The 21,633-nt window shown below is 50.9% G+C and overlaps 1 protein-coding gene across 1 annotated transcript; it reads right to left on the bottom strand.

Annotated features, from left to right (window-relative positions):
- Positions 1-3,832: 3,832 nt before the first annotated feature.
- Positions 3,833-8,801, bottom strand: TIFAB (TIFA inhibitor). The gene is made up of 2 exons (XM_047731871.1): positions 8,470-8,801; positions 3,833-6,308 (listed from the first exon to the last, which is right to left on the bottom strand). Exons 1-2 carry the CDS (start codon positions 8,499-8,501, stop codon positions 5,705-5,707), a joined length of 636 nt encoding a protein of 211 aa, XP_047587827.1. The 5' UTR covers positions 8,502-8,801; the 3' UTR covers positions 3,833-5,704.
- Between the last annotated feature and the right edge of the window lie 12,832 nt (positions 8,802-21,633).

Genomic DNA, 21,633 nt, shown 5'->3' on the forward strand with positions numbered 1-21,633 from the left:
AACCCAAACCCCAGAAGGTGGGCAGGGCTGCCACAGTGACAGAAAGCTGGAGGGTCCGGTTTGGGGACCAGGTGACCTGACGGCAACATCCCCACCACCAGCTGTCAGGGGCTGGAAGCTGAGAGGGAAGAACTGAGCTCACACAGAAGATACAGTGGGAAGTGGGGCATCCCCCAACCCCCGCCCCGCACAGCCCAGTCGGGGGGGGGGGGGTTGTAGGGGAGTCCTGGAGGAGGCGATGAATGGTCCACACCACATGGGGCTAACTTGCTTCTGCACATATCTTTGCTGACAGCAGCCTGGCCACTTGGTGGGCTGTTAGGGAGAGAGTCTGTTCTTTGCTCTGTTAAAATCCAGTCTCAGCTCTATTCAGTCACAGACAGACCTTGGGCCAGCCCTTCGACTGCATCCTGCTTTATACTTTGATGAAGTGACTGTCCATTTGAGGGGGAAGGGAAATGTTTCCTTTACTGGCCTCCTGTGAAACCTTTAATGCCCCTCTTTCTACAACCAAACCCACTCCTTCAGAGCAGACATCACCCTCTCCAGTCCTTTGTAAACGCGGATGCCCCTGGGGTGTGATGTCTCAGCTTCCTGTACCAGAGGGTATCTCTTTATGGGACAGCTCTGGTCTGAGCAGGCAGGCAGGCAGGCAGGGTGTGGGCTTAGGGAGGCAGCTTGTTCCTAGTGTGTGTTTGGGGGAGGAGGTTCTGTGGAGGGCGGCCTCCATTGTATGGGGCTGGGGCAGAAGGGTCAGACGAAATCCTATGGAGATGTGGTGAGCCTCCAGGGCCCTGACTCAATCCTGCCAGCCCAACTTGTGACTGTTTGGGCTTGGAGCCCCTTCTGGGTCTCCTGGGGGGTGTCTCTGTGCCTCTTCTTGGGACAGGAAGTGCTGCCTGAGAGGTATCCTCAGTGACTTGGGGACCTGTCAGATCTGTCAACCTTCTGCAGCGGTTGTTGGACAGAATTCCGAAAACCCAGATTCCTGGTTGGTTTGGGCTGCAGAAGCCCCAGCACCAGGGAGAGGCACTGGTCACCTTCTATCCCAGCTAGAGGATCTGGGCTCTCCTCACTGGGGCCAAGAGCAGCCAGAGACTTACTGTCTGCCCACGGCTTTGAGGGCTTGCTGTCCCAGCTGGCTGGCCCGTCTCCGGTCCCATCACTACAAGCCTCAGCCATGCCCTCGCCTGCCTGGCTCATGCCTTCACACAGCCAAGGTGACTGCTTCCTCGCCCGTCTGTCTGTCCATCCATTCTCTGGCCAGCTCCCTGATGGCCACCAGGAACCCAGCCACAGACAACCCGTGGTCCCTATCTGTGCAGAGCCGGAAGCCTCACAGGGCAACAGACACAAAAACAATGGCTGCAGCATTCTGAGGTCCTGCGTGGACTGCGGGTGCCCAGCTGTGGTCTTCCTTGCTCAAGGCCACAGCCAGGACCATGCTGAGCGATGTGTCTGCTGTCACAGCCTTGCCCGTTTACCGGGTCTTCTCAGTCTCCCTCAAAATGGGGCTGGAGGGGATGCAGTGTCTCGCAGACAGGTTGGAAGACTCCTATTCTTGGAAAAGCAGAGGACTGGTAGGGTTGAAATGCCTTAAAAGGCACAGGGGATGATTTCTGCATTCCCAGACGTGGTCTCAGAGAATTGTAGTGCTCTGGGGGGTGTCTGAAGGGAACTGGTGTAGCTCTGTGGAGCGGATGTGTGTGTGCATGTGTGTGTGTGTGTGTGTGTGTGTGTAAGCTGAGACGATGTGCCTGCCTGCATTCAATTCATTCCCTTGAACTTGACAATGAAACAAACTCAATGGAGCACTTACTATGTGCCAGGCGCTGTCCTAGGTGCTTTATACGCAGGGTTTCATTTTTTTTTTTTTTAAGATTTTATTTATTTATTTGACAGACAGAGATCACAAGCAGACAGGCGGGCAGAGAGAGAGGAGGAAGCAGGCTCCCTGCCGAGCAGAGAGCCCGATGTGGGGCTCGATCCCAGGACCCTGGGATCACGACCCGAGCCGAAGGCAGAGGCTTTAACCCACTGAGCCACCCAGGCGCCCCAACGCGGGGTTTCATTTTATCACCATGGCCAGCCATTACCTTTCACGGTTTCCAGAAGCAACTGAGGAACAGGGAAATTCACTCATCCAAGATCACAGAATGAGTACACAGTTGAGCAGGAATTCCAACCCAGGTAGCCCACTGTTTGCAGAGCCCTGGCCGGGGGCCACCCCAGTGGGCACAGACAGCTCATGTCAGTGCAGGCGTGCACACGAACCCCCTCGCCTGCCCTCACACGTGCACTGCCCTGTGTGTGGAAGCAAGAGAATGCAGAGGATGTCATTGGCAATTTCCCTCCAGCCTGCTCGAGCTGTCTTTGCAGGCCAAGGAGAGAGGTATCAGGTATGACAATGGGAGTGGGTTCAGGGATGATTCTCTATTCAAGAATAACGGGATCTAGCCTGGAGCAGAGCTTCCCTGCTGGTGCGAGGCAAGCAAGGAGTTTTGCAAGGGGAGTTTGTGAATTAAGAGAGTCTGGCTCCCTCCAGCCCTGTCTCTGGCATGTGTCCTTTAACCTACCCTGTGATTCATTGTGTGTTCCCAGAGGGACCCCCAGATGCCTGACTCGGAATCTCAGATTCCTCATCAGGAGGCAGCTCATTTCCCCTTGGAGACCCCCAGCTGGGAGGGTTTGCTGCTTCCTGGAAGGGAGAGGACCCCTCTCAGTGACAGAAGTTCCCTGGTGGAGGCGAGGAGCTGCCCCCTATGACTCTGGGGTGCATGGCCCCGGAGGGCTTCCTCTGTTCCATGTTCAAAGACCAGGTGCAGTCTCCAGGATGTGGCTTCCCAGTTCTGTAGGTGCACTCCTGCTCCCTAGCATAGTTGGGGGAACATTCTGCTCTCTGGAGAGATCATCGCTGCATTTAGAATCTGTGTGTGAAATATAAAGGCTGTTCCAAAACAGTGGGCTTCTTCTGATTGCCAGCCCTCGCAGGGTGTCTCCCATCCTACTGACTCTGAATACTGGGCCTTCTGGTGCAAGCAACAGGTTAAAGCCTGCTCCTGACTGCCCACCAGGTCTCTGGCAAAGACAAAATCCTTTATCAGGTGATCACAGAGCCCAGAAGAGCTCCTGGGCTCTGCAGTCTGTCAGGCTTCCAGCCTTCTCTAGCTCCATATATGCATCCCAGGTGAGCCCCTGGATATGGACCTATTATGTACCATCTCTCTAGTCTCACAACAGTAGATATCTAACCTGTACTGAGTGCCTACTGTATGACAAATCATTCCCTATGAGCTTTACAACTGCCCCCTCCTAAGACTGTCATAACATCCCTGGTGGATGGGTACTATTATCTTACCCACTTTCCAGAGGGAGAAAGGGAGGCAAGAGAAGACTAAGTCATTTGCCAAAGATCACACAGCTAGTGAGTGACATGATATTGGGCAAGATGCCCTTTCTTTTTTTAAAAATTAACATATAATGTATTATTTGCCTCAGGGGTACAGGTCTGTGAATCATCAGGCTTACACATTTCACAGCACTCAACATAGTACATACCCTCCCCAATGTCCATAACCCAGCCACCCTCTCCCTCCCCTTCCACCCCCACCCCAGCAACCCTCAGTTTGTTTCCTGAGATTAAGAGTGTCTTATGGTTTGTCTCCCTCCTGATCCCATCTTGTTTTACTTTTTCCCTCCATGCCTCCAATGACTCCCCCACCCTGCCTCTCAAATTCCTCATATCAGAAAGATCATATGATAATTGTCTTTCTCTGATTGTCTTATTTTGCTTAGCATAATACGCTCTAGTTCCATACACATTGTTGCAAATGGCAAGATTTCATCTTTTTGGTGGCTGCATACTATTCCATTGTTCATATATGCCACACAAGATGCCCTTTCTAAGTCTTGATTTCCTCATCAATACAATGTGTTAATACCATGATCTGTCTGGGTGTTTTGAGGATTTAGCCGAGCAAGTCACGTGGCACCTGGCAGAGCGCTGAGCACACAGTAAGCACTCATCAGACATGGCCACTTAATGGTACTGTGAATGTTAACCCCAGCTTGAAGACAGAGAAAACACAGCATTTACAGCAGTAATAGTGGTGATCAAGTAATGAAGTGATTAGCTCCTCCACAGGTGTCTTTCGTGAGCCCACATAAACTCTCTGAGGGCAAGGCCTTTGCCTAACTAGTTCACTGTGGGTTGCTGGGGCTTTGCATAGCATCTGGTGAAAGTTTGTTGAATGACTGAGTGAAGGACTGCTTGGGGGACCTGAGGGGCCATTCGTTGTATTGGACAGCCCCTTCTCCTTGTAGCCCTTGCCCTCCTGTGCCTTGTATCTGTAACCTCGGGGTCCTTGCCTTATTCCCTATTAAAAGGGAAGCTTCCCCAGCCAGAACAGGCCAGGGTCCTGCCCACTGCTATCTTCCCCCGGGAGGCGATGCTCAGGGAGTAATGGGCAGGGCAGCTGAATGTCCCTGTAGGCTGCCTTGGGTGCAAATGGGTTTTTCTTCATGGGTGGGAAGTAGAGAGTGTTGAAATACTTGTTGGAGGTGGTTAGAGGCCAGAGGATGTGAGCCAGCCTGTAGGCAGCCCCATGGCCTCAGTGTCTCAGATACCCTAGAGCAGGATCTAGGATGATGACGAACCCCCGGGTTTGTGCGTCCCTCACTTCCTTACACAGGTGAATGCTGTTCTTAAATGACACTTCCAATCCCCCACTGCCACTAGAATGACATGAAGAGTGAGTGCCTGTGTTCAGCTCCCCTGTTCACTGAGAAAGCTGTCCCACCCTTGGCCCGCCTGGCTCACTACTTGTCCCCTATTTTTGAAAGACAACCCCACCCCTAATGGCCATTTTGAGTCAAACAACGGCTGAGTTGAATTCTACCACAACCTCCCTCCCCACCCTCTGAAAGAGCCCATTGCTCTGGGAAGCTACCTTTCCCTGAAGACCTTGCCCTCTGATCAGCCAAGGCTTTGATCCAGAAATGACACAGGGAGGGAGCCTGAGGATGACTGGGACATTGAATTTCCAGGCAGGCTCAGCCCCCAGCTCCCCACCCTGCAGGGAAACCCTGAGCTCTGCCCGCATCCTTTCCAGAAATGTGAGCCCCCACCTTTCCAATTTCCTCTTACACCTCTTCTCTACTTCCCGCCCCCGCCTCTGCGTGACAACACGGCGAGCATGCAGCCCATCTGGGGGTCAGGGGATCCTATTGGGTATGCCAGTTTAATGAAATACTTGCAGTTTATTAAACACAGGCTTCCCTAAGCCCGGAGTGCCTGTGGGTATTTGAAAGCCCAAGGTAACCCCGAGCTACCACAAACGTAATTGTTACATGTGTCCATGCATTCCTGGCGCAACCTCAAACTCCAGCTCTTAAGCAACACACGAAATTAGCAACATAAAGTAACTCCTAGGCAGACAAGAGGAGGGAAAGGTGGGGAAAGGCTTGAGAGAGGCTCTCTGAACCCCTCAGGGCCTCTAAAAGTATAGGAAGCTCCCATTACCTTGCAGAGCTGTAAGCACGGAGGGTGTGCCGCGGCCCCCCCCAACCCCCTCCCCAGGCTGTGCATATTTGCAGAATCAGTTCATTGTTACCCGGCCGGTCTTGCTGGTCAACCTCCGCGTGGTGTCGCTCCAAGAGTTCAAGTTCTCATACAGACGAGGCTTGCTCTGGGCAGCCAGTGGGGCTAGCACAACACACTATCTGAGATCTCCTTCTGGAGCTGTGTTTCTGCTCCTCCTCCAGGGCTAGGCAGGGAAGGGCCATGGAGAAGCCCCTGGTGACCTGGTGCCCGTGGCCCAGAACCTGGGGGAGGCTGCCCCTGGGAGGTGCTCTCCCATTCATCAGTCTCCTCAGCCTGCGGCCTGTGAATCAGGGGTGAGGGGCTGAGATGGAAGCAGCAGACGAAGCCCTCCAGCGAGGTGCCCCCTTCTATGCGGACCACCACCTGGATGCCGGAGAAGGCGACCCTGTTGACTGGGCTCAGAGGAAGCTGCTCCAGGAATCTCAAAGTCAACCCATTGACCCACACACAGCCCCTGCGGCTCAGGGCCTTCAGGCAGAAGGTCAGCACAGCGCTGCCCTTCTCCCGGTAGGGCTCCAGGGACAGGTGTCGGCGGGAGAGGTGGGGGAGCTGCAGCTGGAGGTGGGCTTCCGGGGCCCGCCCCACCAGCAGCGGGCTGGTACCATGCTGCAGCCGTGGTGGGACCTTGGCAAAGATGGCCGGGTCCCGCTCGGGATGGTACAGGCTCACATGCAGGACGGTGAAGACTCGCTCCATGGACGGGAGGCTGGGAAGGAGGGAACACAGAAAAATGTGGTTGGAGCCTAGACTTGCTTACCCACCTCAGGGCCCCTGAACCAGCTCCAGCCAAACACAGCAGAGCCCTGAGTGTGGATATGGTGATTCCGTCCAAACCAGGATGGTGCCAAGACTAGAGTTGGTGTGGGATGTCAGCCCTGCTGGGTCTAGCCTCAGCTTCATCTCCAGCACACTCTGGGAGTAGGACTCAACCACTCATCCACTCTGAGCTTTACCTTTCTTTTCTGTAATATAAGGATGCCTATCCTTATCTTTGTGAGGTATAAGGCATTTCAGCTTGCATGATGTGGTTTTGGTGGCCTACTGTCATTTGGAGACAATCTGGCTCTGTTTCATGGAAGAGAAGGACAGGCAGACAGGACACACCTTCCTTGTATCCAATAGTTCCCCAAAACACCCTTGCTGAGCCCTTGCCTGAGCCAGGCACTGACCAGCTGCTGGGAATGAGCACAGGCAACAGGAGAAACTGTTGATCTCCAGAACACCCAGCTGACAGAGGAGACAGATGCTTCTAGCAGCAGGAATTGTGGACAGACACAGAATCGGGAAGCCCAGCTGGCTCCTGGGGGACCAGAAAGGCTGCCTGGAGACCCAGAGAAAATATAAAAATAGCTAACATGTTCCAAGGGCTTCCATGGACCTGGCACCATGCCAAGCACGTTTTGGGCATGAATGTCTTATTATATGGGCAGAAGGCAGATCCTGAGGAAGAAGGTGGAGAGCATGGAGAGATCTCACTCAAGAACTGACAGGAACTCTGCAGAGGCCGAGTAACACAGTAACACAGAGGCCAAGAGCACTTCTCTCTGCCACAGTGAGAAGTGTGCACCTCCTTTGTCCCAGCCACTCCACCTCTGGTAATCTGTCCTTTAGAATCTCACTGGCAAATATGCAAGAAAGCTACTTCCAACAGTCGGCTTTGCACCCGCATGGATTTGAGGAATCTAAACTCTCTAGCACAGCCACCAATGCCATATGGTGCAAAGCCTGCCACTGCCTGCACTGGGAACAGAAGGATGAGTGGGTTTGAATAACTAATCCTACACTTTCCTGGCTCCAGGCTTCAGCCTACAGTATTTTCTCTGCTACAGGTCATCTTCCGTCCCAAACTCTACCCAAATACCACTCATCTTTAAAGTCCTAGTTCAAAGGTGGCCTCTTCTATGAAGCTCTTTTCCTCTTTCTGCCCTGCACCCCCCTCCAGAGACCCCCATTCAGCCCGTCTTCTCATTCCACACCAGAGTCATGTGGGTCCTTGTCTTGTCTTCCCTGAACTCTGCTCCTCCTGCGGTTCCTGAGGTCCCCCAGGGGCAGGCTGTGGTCTGAGCTGCTGGCCTGTGTCCCACTGCCCTGTGCTCACCGGGCCTGACCACAACATCTGTCTGGGGGCACATTTGCTAAATGGCTAAATGTGGAGGTGCATGCACACACACACACACATGAGAATCCTGTGAAATCAGGTTTTGGTATACTGTAAACAAAAGCCTGGTCCTCAAGGGCTGTGGGACTAGAAACTTGTCACAGGTAGTCTCAGTCCCAGATCCTTGGACACTTCTACCTTCTGGGTGAAGCAGGCAAACGGCGAGGACCTTGCACTTTGATAGTGAGGGGTCAGGCTCCTCAGGACCATCCCTCTTCCCTAAAGCACAGACACACACATGTCTCCATCCATATCCCAGGACCCCGCCTGCAGGAAACCTCCTCCGGATGTTCGGAAGGTAAGCTGGGCCCAGGACAGCCGAAAAGGGTACCCACGTCCTCAGGCCTGACCAGAAACTCAGAGTTCCCTTCCAGGACCAGATCCCATGACACAGAGATCCTGAGAGAATCCCCCAGAAATTAAAATTCACCACTGCTCGCGGGACGTGACTCGCTGCTCCACTGAGCGCTCCAGAGCTGACAGAAATCCTCCGCCAGGACAGAGCCCCGATGAGGCCCTTTCATGTCTCTAGGACCCCCCAGTTTTTCTAGGGAAGCAGAAAGCCACCCTACCGGTGCCGTCTCTGGGATGAGACAGTAGGATGAGACACTCTGAGAGGCACCTGACGAGGAGCCAGCAGGCCCCTGCTCCCGGTCCCACCAGACCCTCTCCCCTGGCTGTGGCTCCAGTCCCCCTGACCTTCACCTACCTTACTGCCAGGGGCCCCTCTAAGTCTGACATTGCAGCTGTGAGCTCTCAGGAGCATGTGGGGCTGAGCCGAGTTGGGTCTGGGGCTGGCGGTTACAGCTCTGCTGCCCGGCTGTGATGCATCACGTCATGCCTCCATGTCACCGCTTTCTTCCCTTTTCCCTTTAGGAAAGAAAATGGGAGCATAATTTCCCATTGCAGAAGTGCAACCCCAGTGCTGAGAGGTTGAGAAATCCCAGCCTGGGATCCTTGCCAGCAGAGGCCCCTGAGAAGTGGGGTTCCCCACTGGGTTTCCGCACTGCCTGTGTCTGTGGCCCATCCCCGGGGACCTGGAGAGCTGAGTCCAGTGCTGGTAACTGGTAGAGTTCCTCTTTTCTGCTGCCAATTGCGTGGGGGTGGGGGTGGGGGAAGCATCCCAAGCCTCTTAGAAAGGAGAAGCTTCTAGAATAGAGGGTCAATGAGGGGAACCCCCATACATGAGCGACTGTGAGGAGAGCATTATAGCTGGACCGGGAGTGACCAAGGGAGCTGTGGGCAACAGAACCATCTACAGAGTGTCATGGAAGGGCAGGGACCCAGGGGACGGGGGCTAATGGCTGATTATGGGAGGCAGCCTCTCTTGTAGGACAGCAGAAAGGCCATCTTTTATGCCCACCCCTCCTGGGCTCTGCTGGCCTTCCAGGGCAGCCTAGAAGAGACTGCGATGGGTGCTGGCCCAGCACTATGGGCCCTGGCCATCCTGGGAGTGACCCAGTGTCACCATGGTGCTAAACTTTCATGTGGCCCAAGTCTTCACAGCCCACCTGTGTATTCATACTGGCTTCACTGTGTCCACCAAGCTGGCAAGAGACATACACCCATCTTATACAGGGGAAACTTGAGGCCCTAAGGAGGGGTAGTACCTGCCCCAAGGCCCCAGAATGAAGCAGTTTATAATCCTTCCTCCTTTGCCTCTCAAACCCAGGCTATCCCGGGGACTCTTGGAGGGTGTGCAGGTGGGTGATGCCATGCACAGTAACCCCCGATCTGCCCCACTGTCCCAGAGTCCCTGCTTACCCACTTCTCATGGGTGACCCTTGTAGCCCCAGATATCTCAGCAGGCCCCACCCTGGGGACTAAGCCCCTTCGGGCACTATTCAGGGTCTAGCCTGCTTTCTCTCTTCTGAGCATGTAGACTCTAGTTAGTTGCTTAGTAACTAAAAAGAACAATAGGAAGATCTGGAAAACAGTCATCCATCCCTGTGTACCCCAGCCAGTGTGAGACCACCACTGGGGGTCCCCCAGGAAACCAGCTCCCCAGAGCTGGGAAGTATATCTGCTCCTGGAGGGAACCAAGCATCAGCTACCAGCTGCCTCCCCATAGTCCATCTTCTCCACTGTGTGTCTAAGCTCTAGCACGCACAGAACTGGGCCAGGTGTGTGTGGGAGGCCTGTTCCCATCAGGGTCCACAGAGGATGTCAGCATTCCCCTGAGGAGCCCAAGGCAGTGAGCAATAGGTAGGAACCAGGCAAGGGCTTTGGTGCCCCTTGGTGTGTGACCTTGGGTGAGTCCTATCCCCTCTCTGGACCTTAGTTTTCCTCCGGTAGGGATGGGACACTGCGTCCCCTACTATACCCTGCACCCATGATTCAGTGACAGGAAGGCTAGATCCCCGTTCCCAGCCCTGGCGTAGGAGAGGAGGTGGTTAGAAAAGATGTGTTTATGACCCCTGTGCCCTCAGTAAATTCAGAGAAGTTCCAGGAAGGGAGAACTGAAACAGCCAAGGAATTCATCTGGTACTAGGAAGTCCTGCCTGGGCTGTACCTTCCAAAGGTGAGCCAGAAGTCCTGCTCAAGTCCTGTGGGTCACTGGCTGGCAGTCCCCTGAGGGGAGAGGGAGTTGAGGGTCTGGTTTCACCTTCTTGGACCTTGGGCCAGGAGGCCCTTCTCTGGTTGATGTTGGGACCCTGAGGAGTATACATCAGTGAGCTAATGTCCCTGTCGTGTGCTGTTTAGGGGAACTCAGGGACAGAACAATAGCTTCTAGAGCTTTCTATAACGGTAGGCAGGCGAGGATTCTAGTGTCAGACAGACTCTGGTGTGAGGCTTGGTTCCTTCTTCTAGCAAGCACATGACCTCAAACAAGTTACTCAGCCTCTCTGAATCAGATCTCTGCTCTGTGAAATCACGGTAATTTGTTGTTATGTTCTGGCTAAATGAGATACACACCACGTGCTGAGAACGGCCTTAAGAAGCCGGTGCATGAGTGCTGCTCGTGGTCGAACACTTAACAGCAGAAGAGCTAAAGAGGCAGCTGGCGAGAGGGGCTGGCGGAGCAGCCTGGCAGCTTGCGCACACCCCAAATTCTCCAAAGGCCACATGTTTTGCTTAAAATGAATATAATTTGGAGTTGAATACCTCATTTGCAGAAATTTACCAGAAATTCCATTTTAAATGATAATGAAGTTAAGGGGGTGCCCTGGGAAGAATCTCCAGGTGATGGCTGGGGCACGTGGCCCCAACACAGAAGGACAAGGTTACTTATTTGACCCATTAAGAAGCTGAAGCTCGGGACACCTGGGTGGCTCAGTGGGTTAAAGCCTCTGCCTTCAGCTTAGGTCATGATCCCAGGGTCCTGGATCGAGCCCCGCATTGGGCTCTCTGCGCAGCACGGAGCCTGCTTCCTCCTCTCTCTCTGCCTGCTTCTCTGCCTACTTGTGATCTCCGTCTGTCAAATAAATAAATAAAAAATCTTAAAAAAAAAAAAAGAAGAAGAAGAAGAAGAAGCTGAAGCTCACAGCGATCAGTCCTCTGGCCCAAGTTCCCGTATCTGAGAAGCGGCAGAACTAGGACTCGAGCCCATTCTGCCTCGCGCTTGGGTCTAATCACGAAGCTGCCATGCCTTCTAGGTGGCATTCTCTGGAGCCCAGCTGTCCTGCGTCCTGCAAACGTGCGCTGGGTGGAGAGAGGGGCCCGCTTGCAGCCTGCCAAGCCTGCCAAGCCTGCGGCAGCCACCCCGCTATGTGCCGGCGCCCTGTGACCACCAGGTGGCAGCACCCGTAAACCTAGTGGCCTGCGCTCCGGGAAGGGCAGGGTGATGAAAGGATGGAAGCTTCAGGCCTGGGACCCACGGGTAGCTGGGGAGGACAGCATGAGGGAGGCCCAGCACTTGTGAGTGGCACGGGGACAGAGTCCTTGCTTCTCTGACTCCAAATGGCCTGAAATGGCCCCAGGTGACTCCGCCGCAAATGTCACCAGAGAACACCAAGCCGTGGAGCGAGGGGATAAAGCAGAAAGCAGGAGCAGGAGGCCCTATGGAGCAGCGCTTCCAAGCATGGTGGCCAGGACGAACAGGCTCTGAAGGGGTAAGTGGCCTGCGCAGGAACACAGCCTGGGTGCCCAGCACCGCCAGGACAAGAAGCCGAGCTTCCTTCTCTGGAAAGCGGCGTAACCCTGGGGCTCTCTGGAGAGGGGCTGCCAGAGAAGAAATGCATGTGCAGTACGCAGCCTAGGCCAGGGCCTCACGCATGCGTGGTAAGAGGAATATGGATGGAGTTACTATTTGTTGTGGTTGTGACTCTGTCCATATTGTATACACAGTACGATTGTTGCTTTGATCGTCACTGATTGCTCCCTGTCCCCACTGAGCTCTCAGGTAACGAAAAGAGCACCTGTAATTCATAGATACAGATGCTGTGGGGGGAGCACACAAAACGGTGAACCCCAGGAGGAGAGTCTAACCTATGGGGGGGAGGGCGTGGAGGACACCAGGAAGGGCCTCCCGGAGGAGGGGACACTTGGGCTGACTCTGCAGGGTGGGATGTGGGAGGAAGCCTGGTGGAGGAGGTGGAGTCAGTCCCCAGTTTCTGGAAATGACTCTGTCTCACCCAGGCCCATGCTCTTGGCTAGTAAGAATGGTAAGTGCAAGGTAACCGTAGGTCTGAAAAGTTACCTTTAACTGAGTCCCCTCAGGGTGATCTCTCAACCTTTGGCCAGCTCGACTGAGCCCTGGGGGAAGCAAATGGCAATCAGGGGGTCCCCAATTACTTGTTCCCTCTATGTTGCCTTCCAGAGTGCTGGCTGGGCCTCCAGATGGAGGGTGGGCTGGTCAGCATGATTGTGGTAGCCCCCACTTGCAGAAGGAGCCAGAAATGGTGAGTAGGCGGCTCTCAGGAGCTGCTTCAGGCCCACGCTCCCTCCCCTCTTCCGGGAGTCACTGCTAAGCCTAATTTCATGATTGTGCTCAATGCTTAATATATGTCAATTTTACTTACTGCTAAATCTGATAATAAGGATTTACTTAAGGGGTAAGTCCTGGAGCCCCGACCAATGCCTGAGGCAGGGGTGGGGATAGGTGCCTGGAGTTCTGAGGCCTTCCTGGCTCTTACCATCTGGTGAGATGGTCAGGCCACATGGAGCTGGTACCAGTAAGCCCAGAAGTTACTTGATGCTTTTGACCTCCTTTTTCCCCACTGAGCCAAAGGGCCATCCCTTAGGTTGCCTGGGGAGCAGGGGCTTGGTAAAGGAGGGGACAGCCTGGTTTTGGCCAGCGTGCATTCCCTCTACCATCCCTCACAGCACCCAGAGGGAGCCCTTACCCTGAACCAGCCATGCCTTTGCTGTGGACAGACTTGGGGGCAAGTCACCTTTCCTTTCCTTTCCCTTCTGGCGTTCTCATTGTCCTCATCTGGAGAAAGGGGATTATCATTCGTGCCCTATAGCCATCATCTTCATTTAACACTTTAAGAGGGGGCAGCTTTCGCCTGGTCAGAGGGATTTGCCTGGGGCTGCTTTCTGTTTCAGTCAAGAACCGGGTGGAAGAAACACAGCTTGCTTTATTTAGAGGATACATCTGGCTAGGAAAGATGGCCTCAAACACAGCGTAACACACATCAAACATGAGTTCTTTGTTTTTAATTAAGTGAGGTAAAAGCCTAGCATAAATAAAATACTTTTAACTACAGTTTAGGAATAAAGTGTATTTTGAAATTAGCGTGCCTTCAAAGGCAGACTTTTAACATACCATGAAAAAAACCTCCGTGTGGGAATTTAGGTGGTTCCTGGTGCCTAGAAATTCTCTGGGCAGATCTGATAGCAACAGGAGGGAGGAAAAAAAACAGCTCTCCCTCTGCAAATAGTTATCTGTCTTTAAACTGTGGTAAGATGTCCAATATATAAAATTTACCATTTTAGCCATCTTAAACGTATGGTTCACCATGTTAAGTATATTCACATTGTTGTGCAACTCGTCTCAGAACCTTTTCATCTTGCAGAACTGAAACTCTAAACCAATTAAAAAACTCCCCATTTCCCCCCTCCTTCCAGCCCCTGGCAACCATCTCTCTTCTTGTTTCTATGACTACTCTAGATATCTCATACGCGGAATCAAACAGTATTTGTCCTTTGGTCACTGGTTTATTTCCCTTAACATAATCTCCCTAAGTTTCATCCATGTTATAGTATGTGTCTGAATTTCATTCCTTTTTAAGGCTGGACAGTATTACTGCTGGACACTGTATTACTTCATTGTACGTACCCCATTTTGTTTATCCGTTCATCTGTCAACGGACCCTTGGGTTCTCCATCTACCTTCTGGCTATTGAAAATAATGCTACCATGAATATGCTATAGAAATATCTGTCTGATTCCTCACTTTCAGTTCCTTTGCATATATACTCAGAAGTGGAATTGCTGGGTCATATGGTCATTTTCTGTTTAATATTTTCAGCAACCACCATTGTGGCCATAGTGAGTGGCTGCGCCATTTTACGTTCCATACCCACCCCTCTCCCCCACCAGCAACACACAAGTGTCTAATTTCTCCATATTGTTGCCAACATTTGTTATTTTTCTGGGTTTTTAAATTTTTTTTTTAAAGTTTATATTTATTTATTTGAGAGAAAGAGCACAAGAAGGGGGAGGGTCAGAGAGAGATGCAGACTCCTGCTGAGCAGAGAGCCCCGGGTGGGACTTGATCCCTGGACTCCAGGATCATGACCTGAGCCGAAGGCAGTTGCCTAACCAACCAAACCACCCAGGTGCCCTGTTTTTGTTTTTGTTTTTGTTTTTGTTTTAAACAGCCATCCTAATGAATGTGAAGTGATACTCATTGTGGTTTTGATGTGCATTTCCCTGATGCTGAGTGATATTGAATATCTTTTCCTGTGATGTTGACCATTTGTATATCTTCTTTAAAGAAATGGGTACTTAAGTCTTTTGCCCATTTTTAAATTGAGTTGTTTTCCTATTGTTAAACTGTAGGCACTCTTTATATATTCTGGATATTAGCCCCTTATCAGACACAGGATTTACAAATACTGTCTCCTATTCCATAGGTTGCCATTTCTCCCTGTTGATCGATCCTTTGACGCACAGTTTTAAATTTTGGTGTAACCCAATGTACCTGTTTTTACTCTTTGCCTGTGTTTTTAGTGTCCTATCTAAGTCATCATTGCAAAATCCAGTATCAGAATGCTTTTCCTGTAAGAATTGTTGAGTTTTAGTTCTTACATTTTAGATCTTTAATCCATTTTGAGATTATTTTCCTCTACCATCTAAGGTCAGGGTCCACATTCATGTGGATACACAGTTTTCCTACAAAGAGTTATTTAAAGATAAGATTTATGATTAATGGTGACAATGTACCATAATCTGACCGTATCAGGTTGAATAAAGTATTTTATATATCTTGATAACAACACAAAACAGAAAGCACTCAGATTCACCTTGTAGTTTTTGTTAATATCTTGTTTCCATCTTTATACTGTTGCACAGAAATACTCTTTGTCGGAAATACCACAGCACCCTGCCAGCAGTACGGGTTTGTTTCTAACAATATGAATCTCATGGAGGTGTTAGTGGGAAGATCGATGACTCATCCAGGCTGTGAGTTGCCAGGCGCCCGACTTCATCATTTCCTGCCCTCCTGCCCGTGAACTGGATCCTAGGCCCTCACTCTTGGTTCTTTCCTGATGTTCCTGGCATCACAGATTTTAAGGGCAAGGGTTAGTGCGAGCACTCTGTGTCTGTTAATGGGCTTCTAAACAAAGCTGTAGCCAGACAGCCTACACTGTATACCTGTTTTCGTGGGTTTGGGCCCCAGAATCAGAGCCCGGGAGCCAAATTCCGAGCCCTCAGTACCGTAGACGTATAAAACCGAGAAGGTCAAAGCATTTCAAAACTTTTGCATTTGGTCTTTTAAACTCTTCCTAGATTCTTTAAACTGTTGGCTCATAGCCACAAGGAAAATGAGTCCCCTCTGTGTGGAGTGCTACCGGACTTGGAAGGGCCTTGTGCTGCCCACACTGGGTGTCCGTTCACTCCCACCAGCCCTCACACCTCAAGTCACCTCCTGCATTTAGAATGGTCATCATGAGCTGGAGGAGGACCCACATTTCCTGGGAAGAATGCTATGTCACGGAGGCTTCTGGTGCCAAGAAAAATCGGCTGGGCTAGCTCTGCGGCTGTGAGCCTCAGAAGCTACTTCCGGAAGCTGCCATCACCATGGCTAGGGCAATCTGGCTGGATTTTGCCCAAACAAAGGAAAGGCCCTCCTGTAATTTCTGTGGATTTGTTTTGCAAAATTAAATTGTCTGCTTTTAATTCTCCTTTACCAGTTTAATACCTATTGGAATTTCAAAACCAGTGACGTTCAGAAAACCCACTGAGTAGGTGACAGATCCCACATGACCTGCATTTCAGTCTGGGACCCAAAAAAAATGAGACTCTGGAAACTTCCAGGGAGCGGGGGTCTTGGCAGTAGGATTCCTAGACTTTGGAGCTCCTGGACCACCTTCTGTGGTCATGCACTCTGAATCTGTAGGAACTAATAGCTGTCTCCACACACAGAACAGCACAGAAGCTTAGCACACTTGCCCACTTCAGGACCCGACCCCAGCTTGGCTCCAGAGCCATGTTTCAGCTTGTTTGTGTTTGCAAACGGGACCCTTGGACCTCTTCCAAAGGAAGAGGCTGAGCCCAGGAACAACTGGCCTTCTCTTCTTCCAGCCCCCAGTGGGCTCTGCACTAGCCAAGCACAGGAGACAACCCCCCACCGTAGAGATCCAGGCTAATGCAGGAGACGGGCTCTCAGACAAGGACCAGCCAGGCAGACCCAGAAGCATGAGACCAAGGGAGTTCCAGCAAGGTCCAAGAACCATCCTGGGGGTGTAAGGAGGGCTTCCTCAAGCAGATGACGCCAAGGATGGGTCTTGAAGAAACAGGAGGAGTTGACTGAGTTATTAAGGAGGAGTGGGTTTCCCAAGAGGGGGCTGCACACAAGCAAAGGCTCGCTCAGAAGTTTCAGAGAGCCAGATGTCAGGAGAACCACAGGAGAAGGAGGCAGGCTGCTACCTCCTCAGCTGTCTGCATAAGCTCCCAGGGTTCTGCTGTCATCATTGCTCACCGATCCTCCTGGCTCTTCCCCGGACCCCATCAAAACCCCAAGGGCTGGTTGATGCCGCATGTTGGCCTTCATCACTCAACTTGTTTTCCCATCTCTGCTGTCCTGTCAAATGTCCTATTTATTAGGGTACAACCACAGCCCCTCATAAAACACATGCAGTCACTGCCCCCGGGACCATCAGAGAAACGGGCTGCAGTGTCCAGCTGTAAAGTCTGGATGGTTCCAAACCCAGAGGACTTGCTTGGGTTCATGGCTAGAGGGAGGAAGTTGCGTATCAGAAATTTTTTTTCCCCAGACAAAATGTGCAATATTTCTCTGAATGTTCTAGCTCTGTTTTTGAGATGCAGGGTCACAGAGTGAAAGGCTTTTTTTTTTTTTTTTTTTTTTTTGGTCTTGTTTTAGGTAATGCTTTGAAAAAGTCATGGATTCACAGAGTCCTCAATTTCTGAAAAGAAAAAAAGAAGCAGAGTTCAAAAGTCTCTCTCACCAGGGTCCTGTGCTTCCTTCCAGATATTCTTTGTGCAAGTATAAGCCAACATGAACACAGAGCCTAGCCCCACCCTCCTCTTTCCCCAACACCGTCTGGTACCTTGCTTTGCGAAGGTGTCCTTAAGACCAGCAGCTCACGTTCTCCCCAGGGGTTTCCCACTCTTAAAATTGTTCTCCCTGTCCTATGATATTTCACCAAACTAGCCCAGCCACGACAACAAATATTTCATACCCTTCATGCATGACATTTTTCACATATGCTTTACAAATGTGCGTCTTCATTCTGAACCGAATGTCGTGGGAAATATGTCTTTTCCACATGGCCCCTCATATAATATAAAAAGCATTTTCCCTTTCCCTTGGCCCCGGGGGGGCACTCCATCATGAAAATGGAAAAGTGATGAGAAAATGAGAAATCCTGACAACAGAGCTCTCTCTCCAAGTGGTTTTCCAGAGGCTCCCTGGGACCGTGTCACCTTGTGAAGCGTAAATCACTGAGGCCTGGCGAAGTTGTGACCCAGTGGCCTAGTGTGTGGTGGCCAGTGACTCTGAGTGCCCATGCTGCATAAACAATTGTTCTCTGCCTGTCCACCTCTCTGCCTGCTGCCCACACACCTGTCCCTGGGGTGGGCACCCACCCCTCCTCTAGGCCCAGCTGCACAAAGACCTGGGTTTCTACTTGAGGCCCAGGACAACTATGGTTGTCACAGCTCCTCCTGGCTCTTCCCCTCCAGTCTTGGGACACCCGCTCCTCCTTATTAACTCAGCCAACTCCTCCTGTTTCTTCAAGACCCGCCCTTGGTGTCATCTGCTTGAGGAAGCCCTCCCTACACTCTCAGGCTGGTCTTGGACCTTGCTGGAACTCCCTTGGTCATTCAGAGGCAAACCCGACTGCTAACAGGCTTGCCACAGACTGCGGGATGCCTCCAACACTAAAAAGAGCCCAGGAGCTGCCCCCTTAACCTTGGCAGACCTTTACGAGTGCTAGGTCCTGGCCTGCCTGGAATCCGGGTACCTGGCTACCACCCCAGGGTCAGGGCTTGCCAAATGCCAGCCTCAACCTACCTTTCCTTCCCTCCCTTACCCGTCCTTCTAACTCCCATAGACACAAGTTATGGATAAGCGTGGTTCACAGGAGCAAAACCTACCCCAGTCTTTTGCTCTCTGATACTTAACCTCCAAGCCCTATTCTAAGCGAGTTTATAGTTTGTGGGTGCTAGGGGGCACCGTTGGGCAACTTTTGTGTGTTCTGAAGGTCTTGTCTGTATATATATTTTAAATGGACTTACATTTTTACAGCGGTTTTAGGTTCACAGCAAAATTCAGCAGGAAGTACAGAGAGTTCCCACATACCCGCTCACCTGTGCCAACATACAGCCTCCTCCCCTATCAACATTTGCACCAGAGTGGTACATGAATTATAATCTATGAACGTGCACGGACACGTCAGTATCACTCAAAGCCCGCAGGTTACATGGGGTTCATGGTTGGTGCTGTACAACCTATGGGTTTGGACAAATGTATAATGACCAAAATCACTATTATAATATACATGACAGTTTCACTGCCCTAAAAATTCTCTGTGCTCTGCCAATTCACGCCTCCCTCCCCTGTAAACCCTGGCAACCAGGGATCTTTTTACTGTCTCTGTAGTTTTGCCTTTTCCAGAATGGCATATAGTTGGAATCACACAGTCCATAGCTTTTCTGATTGGCTTCTTTCACTTAGTAATATGCATTTAAGGCTCCTCCAGGTTTTTTCACGGCTTGATGGCTCAGTTCCTATCAGTGCTGAATAAGGTTCCATTGTCTGAATGTATCACAGCTTCTTTATCCATTCATCCGCTCAGGAGTATCTTGGTTGCTTCCAATTTTGGGTGATTATAGGGCAAGCTGCTAGGGACTTCCATGAGCAGGTTTTTGTGTGGAACTAAGTTTTCAGCTCATCTAAGTAAACAGCAAGAAACATGATTGCTGGATTCCCGCCTGTATATTTGGAGGACAGGCTGCAGAGTGGGGCAGGCTGTCCCACACTCAATCAGCTTGCTGGGACCCGAGCAGAGTCCCTCCTCTGTTGGGGCCAGAATGCCCCCTGCCTCACTTCCTCTCCCTCTCAGTGGCATTAACCCCATCTGTCTTCAGGCAGTTGCAGAGGGACCTAGGAGATGTGAGGGAACAGAAGTGCATCTCGACCTCCCCCGATCCCCTTTCATTCTGTACTCCACAATTTCAAGGGCCTTTAGGATGTTTCGATATGAACTAAATTCTGCAAATCCCCCCCCACCCAACACCAGCATTTAAAAAAATCAAAATCAAGAACACAATGTTGCATTCATTTCTGATATTTTCTGTCCTCCCTGGAATGACTGTCAGGACTCTTGTTGCAAACAGCTGCGCCAGCATTCAGACTGGTTAGGGTGATTTACCTTTGGGTGGGGGGATCGAGTTCCCCCATGGAGCCCCAGGAAGACCCCCCTAACTCTCAGGCACCTGTGATACTGTGCGGCAGAATTGCTGCGAGCACTTTACACACAGGGATTAATTTGGTTTCTTCAGCAGGTCTATAAAGCAGGGGCCATTATTACCCTCATTTTACTGATGGGGAAAACTCAGGAACAGAGAAGTTAAGTCACTCTCCAAGATCACACTAATGATCCCTATGATGTCTCTAAAGTCTGTGACCTTAACTAGCCCACACCCTGCCTTCCGATAAAGATGCTCTGAGCATAGATGGGACCCCTCAGGAAAGTCGGCCCTGACCCTTGGGAGTGGAGGGGAGCTATACAAGGTCTCCCCAGGAGTCCAGGCAGGATATGAGGGGATGCTCGTCAGAACTCAGATCAGATGTCTCTTAGAGAAAACATTGGAGGGAAACTGGCTGGTGGCAGGGGAAAGACCCCCCCCACACACACACACACTCCTTGCTTTGCCCTCAGAGCAGGTAAACCCACCTTTCCACTTGCTTATCTACCTCATCCCACTCTCAAATGCTATGAAGGGCTGTCACTTACTGAGCACTTACGACGTTTATTGTCTCCTCTAACCCTCTTGATGACTATATTATATCCACCCATCACCCCCATTTTATGGCGGAGGAAACAGGTTTGGAGAGCTTCAGTCACTTGCCTAAAGTCACAGACCTTGTCAGCGATAGAGCAGACTATAAAGATAGCCAACGACTGAGATGCTTAGACCTGTCCCCGCACCACTTCTCCCTCCAAAGCTTGCCCCTTGCCTCTCTCATTCCATCCCCCCTCCCTCATTCTGCTCTCTGGCCCAGCCACATCCCCATCTCCCAAGCGGACCTGCAGCCTCTCCTCTTCTCTCAGAACCTTGGCCTGACTTTAGGCTTTCCTCTCCATTCATCCATTTATTAGACCCAACTTATAACTGTGACACCCAAATCTACCATTATATTCACCTGCCATTTGACCCATCCATTTTTGAGAGGAACAATACGGTCTCCTACTATGATTATGTTCTGATCTCTTTCCCCCTTCGATCCTCTCAATTTAGTGAAATTTTAGCTTTATCTATCTCAAGATCATGCTGTTGGTTGTCTACACAATCCCCAGTGGCTTTCCTCTGCCTTACCATCTCCTCTGCTCATAACGTAATTGTACCATATTTCTTTCGGTTAATGTTTGCCTGCTTCATTTTTCCCCATTCCATTAATTTTTCTGATAGTTTGGTTTAGCTATAGCTTCTTTCATTCAGTAATTTAGCACATAGGTATTGAGGACCTGCTGTGTGTTGGGCACTGGGTTTGGCCCTGAGGATTTGCTCATAAACTGGTAGGTTGGGACATTTCCTTCTTATGGCTGTTACAACATACTACCATAGACTCTACACCCATATAGTTCTGGAAGCCGGAAGTCTGAAGTCAGTATTACTGGGCTGAAAAGTATTGGCAGAGCTGTATTCCCCACTTTTCCTCCTCTACGAAATGGAGACAACATGGTGATTGCCTTCTGGCATGCTTGTGAAGATTTAAAGACCTAAAACAGGCAAAGGACTTGTAGCAGGGTCTCAGACTAGGAAACGTGAAATAAATGTTAACTGTTGTTATTTGATTTTCAGTCTGCAGGAGACAACTTTGAGAGCAAGCTATTGCTTTGTGTTCTGAAAAGGGGAAAAAAAATAACACACAAGACATGTGATTTTATATAGGAAAAAAAAATCCAAGATGCTGCTTTGGGATGGAGAGCTTCCAGGCAACAAAATAAAAATACTTGAGAGTTTTGTTTTTTACAATCACATGAAAGATGGTCTTCGTTCATGGTAGAACCGTGTC

This window comes from Lutra lutra, chromosome 5 (genome assembly GCF_902655055.1).
Source record: "Lutra lutra chromosome 5, mLutLut1.2, whole genome shotgun sequence".
Taxonomy (NCBI): domain Eukaryota; kingdom Metazoa; phylum Chordata; class Mammalia; order Carnivora; family Mustelidae; genus Lutra; species Lutra lutra.